The sequence below is a fragment of the Denticeps clupeoides genome, chromosome 2 (assembly GCF_900700375.1).
Source record: "Denticeps clupeoides chromosome 2, fDenClu1.1, whole genome shotgun sequence".
Classification (NCBI taxonomy): Eukaryota; Metazoa; Chordata; class Actinopteri; order Clupeiformes; family Denticipitidae; genus Denticeps; species Denticeps clupeoides.
This window is the reverse complement of record NC_041708.1, coordinates 8,834,448-8,841,936: the sequence shown is the minus strand read 5'-3', so window position 1 is coordinate 8,841,936 and position 7,489 is coordinate 8,834,448. Positions and strand designations below refer to the sequence as shown.

Below are 7,489 nucleotides of genomic sequence, written 5' to 3'. Positions count from 1 at the left end.
CACATTGTATTGTATGATTTTATTACAGAGTTACAGGCACCACACACACACATAACCACGATCAGGGGGGCTACTTCACTTGGTCAAGTTAAAGACAACCAAATCGGAAAAATGAACTGAACACAGGCCCAATTATTATGCATAGTAGATATGCATACAGGTAGAAATCTAGACTGCCATGGTTAAAGGTGAAATGTCAATGAGGAGGAAGTATTCAAACCTCACTGGTATGAACGGGAGGGACTTGTTTTTCTTTTTTGGTGGATTTTTTGTGTGAATCTGGTGAATGATTTGAATGATCAGGTTTTAGTTTAGATTGAAAAGGTAATACAGTACAGAGTTTTGAATTGCTGATGGGCAGATTAGGCCCCATGTAAACTACAGACATATGGAAAAAAATACCATGAGAAACATAAGATACAGGAGTAACCTAAATAAATAGGTTTTACTCTAAATCATATCAACTGTTATGTTCACATTGTGGAATGAAGTCTAATGCATAAACAGTAGTCTACAACAGACAGCTCTGGAAAAAATAAAGAGACCACTTTCTATTTTTATGGCAGCAATTCCAGGTCAATTATCAGTTGAAATTCAACATGATGAGCTGTTCATTAGATCAACCAAATCTCATCAAATGGCTAAAGATTTGAGAACCTCTACCCCTGACATGACCCATCTATTCTATCCTGTTGTCGTTAAAGCTGATAAATCATGTTATACTTGATGGGTAATAACGGGCATAATCATGTTTAGTATCATTGTATAATTACTGTTTAGTTCTATTGTTAATTTCTTTGATGAATTGCATGTTTTACTGAAGTTTACTGAAGAAAATAAAAAGGCTGTGTGTAATTTACACAGACACATGCCCTTCAGTTGAGAAATCAGGGGAAAAAAGAAAAAAGAAAAAGAAAGATCCAGTGGTCTCTTAGTTTTTTCCAAATCTGTAGACCTGTCATGCGGGGCTCAATTATCCAATCGTATCCATTCAGTTCAGACCTGGCATTAGCCCAAATGGGCAGTTTATGTACAGTATCTCACAAAATGAGTACACCCCTCACATTAAAAGTAAATGGAAATAAAAAATGTTCTTGGGACAACACTTTTAATGTAAGGAATTCATTGTCCAGCTTGTACAACAGTGTAGATTTGCTGATCACTGAGGGAATTGCCCATATGTCCTGTGACAAACTGAAGCAGAAAATGGGCCACACGACAACAACGCCAAAAACATCTCCATGACTGCCTTGATAAAAGAAACCAAGGGAGAAGACGCAGGACTGCACGATTTGGACATTTTCACTTAGGGGTGTACTCACAGCAACACATTGTATCAAAATGTCATATCTTCAGCACTGGAAAGATTTTTTTTTTTTTTAAATGTGAGGGGTGTACTCACTTTTGTGAGATACTGTATGAACGCACCCAGGACCCCTGTGTAGTGTGAACCTCAGCGTTAGCAATAGCACAAATTCATTTGCTGCACTGTAATAGATTTGTCTGGAACTCATAATTCATGTACTGCAGGGCCTAAAACGTATTTTCCTTTAAGCAAGTCAACAAAACAGTTGCTTGAATTGAACGTTCTTGAGCATGACTAGGACCACAATGCTGCCCAACGTAGCCAGCTGATGCCCCCGCCATGGTTGGCTGGGGGTCTGATTGGAATCGCATTTGACATTTACATTTGCCCTTAAAGCAGGTAAAGGAGATCCAATCACAAGCGGTCTTGCACTCGAATGCCGTAATTGGTGCGTTTAGAGTTGTTGGTGTCAATGCCAGGTCTGAACAAGGCCACAGAACCTCAATTCTGCTTTGTGCAAATACCCACTTTGGGTACAGTACATCATTACAGTACATTTTCTGTACAGTTTAGGAGGTTACTTTTACTAGATGTGGACTAGTGTTCTGGAGTGTGCTCATCATTTGTAAAAATAAATAAATAAAAAAATCCCACTTGCGGTGATCGTGTGAAGAATTCACACGCTTTTTGATCACTTTATGCTCCGTTTCTGAGGTGTGTATAGGCTGGTCATACAGCCTATGATTGTTCACGCTTGACACGAGAGAAAAGTTTCAGGAGGTGGTCAGAGGGGGCACAGCGTGACGCTCACGCCTTCTCCGATCCAGCAGGCCGGGTAGAGCTCCTGTGCGAAGGCGCAGTAGAACGCGTGGAGTCGCACCTGGCCCTCGCCGTAGAAGGTGAGCGTGCCGCCATCGTAGTCCAGCAGCATGCCGATACGCAGCGGCTTGTCCGGCTGCGGCTGCTGGGCTGACACCGTCTCCCGCCGGCCAGAGTGCCAGGCGCTCAGCTCCCTCTCGTCCAGCTGGAGGCTCCAGGAGACCTCGTTCATGCCCACCACGCAGCGCTTGCCCTTCTCCTTGCGTGGAATACCTAAGTAGGCCACACCCAGATATGCCCAGGGCTTGGAGACCACCATCTCCCAGTAGTGACATCCCTGCTTGAATCCCTCGCTGCACAGCACCTGCCAGGTATTGTCAAACCTTGCATCGTGTGTGGGAACGGCCTGCTGGCCGGTGCTGAGGTGCTCCGCCTTGCAGTTGTTCTGAGACAGGAGCAGGTGGGAGTTGGCTGTGCAGGGGTCAAACGTTAATGAGCAGTAGTCTGAAAAAAATGGGGAGATGGAACATAAATTATTGATGAGGATATACTTTCCTATTTCGAATGATTTTTCCTGATATTGCCAGATTGAAAGCGAATAAACAGTTATTAACATATAAAACCATGACTTCCTTAACTCCATGTCTCCATTTAAAAGGAATGTAAATTAGAGCTGAAGATCACTGTAAACCACTTTTGCTCATTAGTTACACTGTGGGAGGCATAGAGATTCAAAAGTTCGGATATTAATTCTAATACCTAGAGGAAAAAAAACAAGAAAAACCCATCTTTACACATGGACTCTGCACTAGTCATACTTTCATAAATTCAGAGGCAAGATCTTACGTGCACTGAGACCTTCTTTCCCAGCAGAGTATGACGGAGTGGCTGGGCTCGGGACCACGGCGAGCACGGGTCTCTTATCCTGAGGTGATCCTGTAGCAGAAAGGCTGCATCAGTAACTACAGCCGACCAATGTTCCTGGCGCATTCATCAACCTCCATCCACACCTTGTTTGTCCTGTCCAACCGCAGCGTCCACTGCCTTCTCCAGGTCTTCGTGCACAAGCTTGGTGATTTGAGACAAAACTTCAGTAACCTGTGTTAGCTTCTTATGCAGGGTCACGGAGACTTCGGTGGGAACTTCCTTAATCTGCGGCACCTCAATAAGCCTGGATTCCTGCAGAGAGGAAAAACAACATGAAGGGTATTATCACAGTGGCCCATAGGAACACATTCATATTTTCCTGTAGGGCAGCCCTTCTCAAATAAGTGGGGTGCTTGTGACTCCGTGGAACATGTTTTTTTCCGATATCATTATATGCACCGATATATGAAGTGCAGTAAACAAACCGGCGGAGAGAGATGGAGACAATGAGATAAACTTAAGTCTCCGGCCCAAAGAATAAGCATTATAGGCAAATGCTAAGGTTGTCATCCATCCAGGGGAGCCACAAATGCTTTTATATAGGGTTAGGTCCCCTAATACTGTATCTGAAGTCTCTTTCTGAAATTCAGCAGTGGTGGAGAATTACAGCCACTTTTAGCCAGTCCCACAATGAGATTTCGCCAGGACACGCTGTTTCGGTGTGTGTAGCTTTAAATGCAAATGAGGAGGAGAGAGGCGGGATGAGGTGGAGAACGGCCAGTGATACCAGTGATGCCAGTGACTGAACAGTGATGCAGAATGATCAAAGCACTCTTTATACCTATCGCCATTCCTAGACACCTCATAATCCATAGACGGGTTCATAAAAATGTTAAATAATCTCACAAAGTGAAATTATCATAATCGGGGACCTTTAATACCTTTAATAGTTGGTACTACTGTGTCTTAGTATGAAAAGATCAAGACCACATGAATTTACCTACAAAGCAAAGCCTATTAAATAGTAGTAGAAATAATAGTTATATGATATGTAACTGTCCTATGAGGCCACCACAGTGTGTCCCCCTCCTCCTCACCTCAACTACAGCAATCCAACAGGGACAATAATCGGCAGGTTCACAGCATGTTTTTAAAATTGTTGCCAACCTGGATCATCTGGCTATCAGAGAGCATCTGAAGGCCTTCAATCTGCTCTTTAGTGTGTTGCAGTTGCATGAGCCTCTCCTGGAGTGTGTTGAGGTGTTGGTCAGCTTGTTCCAGCACTGCCTGGTGCTCAAGATCTATAAAACATTGCATGGACTCCTGTTTCTCCAAGATCGTCTTCGTCAGCTGAGAAAACCTGGTGGTTATCCACTGGGATGTCTGCTGTACGGAAACCTAGACGACAAACGGCACATCACATTCAACTAATATTTTCTTCAACAGACAGGGAAGAACTTGAGGGGAAAAATGCAGTACATCTTTAATTTCATATTGTATCTTTGAATGTATCAGTTCATTGTCACTTGCACAAGCAATTATGCAACTCCGGTGCACTTCTCTTACATTCCTACAGATGGCAGTAAAGTAACAGCTATGAAATTTACATTTATTAAGGCTATACTTTTAACTTAAATACAACATTCTGTAAGTGTCTTTAGTTTCCCCATCTTAAGATGCACTAAGATGTGTTTGCAAGTGGACAAATACTGTATTGGGTATGACTGTGCATGTGACCAGTTAACAATGTAATTTCCTATAATCTAATCTCAAATACCCGATTGTGTGGCTTTTGACTAGACAGATAAACTGATAAGTCAGTCATGGTAAAAAGAACTAAAGTGCAAAAGGTAGGTTTTAAAACAGAAAACCATTCAGTCAGCAAGTGACCATAAAAGAAAATGACAGTACTTGATCTCTTAACTGAGGGAAGACGCATTACAGAGGAATGCAGTGGTTGGGAGGCATAATACATAATAGAATCATATAAAATGCTGCAAAAAGCAATATTTTCATAAGGCATCATTCAAATAATAATTGCTTTGTGTTGGTTAGCAATTGCTGCTTGTTTCATGCAGGCTGTGATTGGGAAGGAATACATTTTAACAGTGGTCTAAGCAGCCATGGCATGTAATGTAATAAATATTTGGAATATTTATACAGTATGGCAACAGTATGGCTAAAGTATGGCTACAGTGCCTGTTACGCAGCGGCCTACATTTTACTCCTGGAAAAGTCAGGTTCCTTCCTTACCTTGGCTGAGGCAATGTTCTCTGTAAGTTCTGCCATGCTTTTTTCAGTGTCCTCCTTGTATTTTGCGATCTCTACAGTCTTCTTATTTAGCGCTTCCTATCAAGCACATTACACAGACATTTTGCCATGAGTTCATTCTACAAAAAAAATACATATGGATGATGCCCGACTCACCTCTCTGTTTTTCCTTTCAGTCTCCACCATGAGCAGTTCATGGCCTTTGCACCTGCTGATAGAGCATTCACAGCACACACAAATGCCTTCAGTCTTACAGTAGATGGCCAGGGGTTTCTGGTGATGCTGGCACAGCACGTCTGGGCAGCATCTGTCATCTCCGGAGGCCAGAGTGGAGTCCCTCTGTTCTGGACTCCTGGCCATGGTGGCTTCGGCCAAATGGCACAGATTAACATTCCTCTTCAAGGAGGGCCTGGGCACAAACGTATGATTGCATACCGGGCACTGTGGGGGGCTGCTGTCTCGTTCTTTGGTGTCCCAGTGTTCAGTGATGCAGGCGTGACAGAAGGAGTGGCCACACGGCACCGTGACTGGATCCTTAAATCTCTCCAGGCAGATGATACAGGACAAATTTTCAGTCTCCATTCCCAAAAAGAGTTAACAGAGTCTCTGCAAAAAGCACAGCAGTTCCAAACGAATCAATAATGCCATATGAATTTAATTTATATGATATGAATTTAAAAATGGCTAACTGTGTACTTTATTATCATGGTGTTCTAATAGTTTCAAAATAAATCCAGACTAAACAGAATACAAAATAAAAAAAAAATTCTGACTAAAGTCATTGTCATAAAAGACTTGACTATAGTATGTTGCCCACTCCATACCCTGCATTTAAACTGTATGTACACATAACAAAGTTTAATATTTCAGGTTGCAAAGATTCAGATATATTCAGCAATGTAAATGTGACTGGTAACTGGACTAAAGTAGATACTTCCATTTGAGGAGAATACTTACTTTATCTCCACTACATTTCAAAATCAAATATCCCCTATACTTCATACGTGTTTAAAAATGTAACGTGTCAAAACTAAAAAGCATGCAGCAAGTTGCTGATTTTGTGTGGAAATAGCTATTTGGTGGCCTCGTGGGTAAGGAAGGGGACCCGTAATCAAAAGGTTGCTGGTTTGAGTCCCAAGCTGCCAAGGTGCCACTGAGCAAAGCACCGTCCCCACACGCTGCTCCCCGGGCGCCTGCATGGCTGCCCACTGCTCACCAAGGATGATGGTTAAAAGCAATACATGACTAAAGTATAGAAATATGTACACATGTGCAGTTGTGTCTGGCCTGTGTTAGCTAATTTGATCTTGCCGGTTCATGTTTATGCAGAGGCAACTGTCATGAATAAATCTCGAACCAAAACCACTTGGTTCTTCTGTCCATAATAATAAGTATTATGAAGGTGGTAGTAGCCTAGTGGGTAAGACACTCGTCTTAAATGCACCCACTTACTACCATTGTGTCCCTGAGCAAGACACTTAACCCTAAGTTGTTCCAGGGGGACTGTCCCTGTAAATACTGATTGTAAGTCGCTCTGGATAAGGGCGTCTGATAAATGCTGTAAATGTAAATGTATTAGACTAATTAATTGCATTAAATGACTGACTTTAGTGACAAGCGTGTGAACAGTCTTATTACAAACAAGAACAGGAATAGGACATCAGTAATAATAAATCACAGTACTTTTGATATGAAAGTATGAAAACTGAAGCTATTGCTTTGGTGAATATTCATATATATATATAATAACCCCCAAACCATTATTATCTACTAATACACTACATATTACACCTCGCACCTTATTCTACTCTGCATTCACTTCAAGTTTTATGCATTACGTAGTGCCGGTAACAGCACTGCGTGCAATGAAAATAAAGTAAAAATGAATCTAATCGTAATGACGTACGTCATTTTACGCCATTTTTGCCAAAAGCAGGTCAGATGTAGGATACACATGACAAGCAGTCGGCAGAATAAAATGACAATGGAGCAAACGACAATTCCGTGGCACACTAATGATTATATAAAATATTAATAAAAACAAAACCAATACGGAGTCACTTTTAAGTACAAGGGGGCTTACCACTCCATACTGCCGCAAAACGTAGCTGATGTAGGTCTGTAAATGAAGAATTACAGCGCATGTATAGCCGAGGCGCACAGTTCCTGTATCGAAATGACGTGATGACGCAGCAGGCCGGCGCATCGTTTCGTTTTCTCTGCGTG

At 42.0% G+C, this 7,489-nt stretch overlaps 1 protein-coding gene across 2 annotated transcripts; it reads right to left on the bottom strand.

Moving 5' to 3' along the window:
- Positions 1-4: 4 nt before the first annotated feature.
- trim65 (tripartite motif containing 65) lies at positions 5-7,482 on the bottom strand. Of its 2 annotated transcripts, none has more exons than XM_028965286.1 (7): positions 7,347-7,482; positions 5,420-5,869; positions 5,246-5,341; positions 4,160-4,390; positions 3,136-3,304; positions 2,972-3,061; positions 5-2,629 (listed from the first exon to the last, which is right to left on the bottom strand). In XM_028965286.1, exons 2-7 carry the CDS (start codon positions 5,843-5,845, stop codon positions 2,091-2,093), a joined length of 1,551 nt encoding a protein of 516 aa, XP_028821119.1. In that variant the 5' UTR covers positions 5,846-5,869; positions 7,347-7,482; the 3' UTR covers positions 5-2,090. The 2 variants fall into 2 exon arrangements, with proteins under 2 accessions (XP_028821119.1, XP_028821120.1); XM_028965287.1 differs by lacking the exon at positions 7,347-7,482 and having other exon boundaries at positions 5,420-5,628; positions 5,699-5,824.
- Positions 7,483-7,489: the final 7 nt, after the last annotated feature.

Excerpts from the sequence above, each read along its gene's own strand:
- trim65 (XM_028965286.1), bottom strand. The coding sequence starts at position 5,845 with ATGGAGACTGAAAATTTGTCCTGTATCATCTGCCTGGAGAGATTTAAG. Across the intron at positions 4,391-5,245 it reads AGAACATTGCCTCAGCCAAG|GTTTCCGTACAGCAGACATC; the intron begins GTAAGGAAGGAA and ends TTTGTCGTCTAG. Across the intron at positions 3,305-4,159 it reads CTGATAGCCAGATGATCCAG|GAATCCAGGCTTATTGAGGT; the intron begins GTTGGCAACAAT and ends TCCTCTCTGCAG.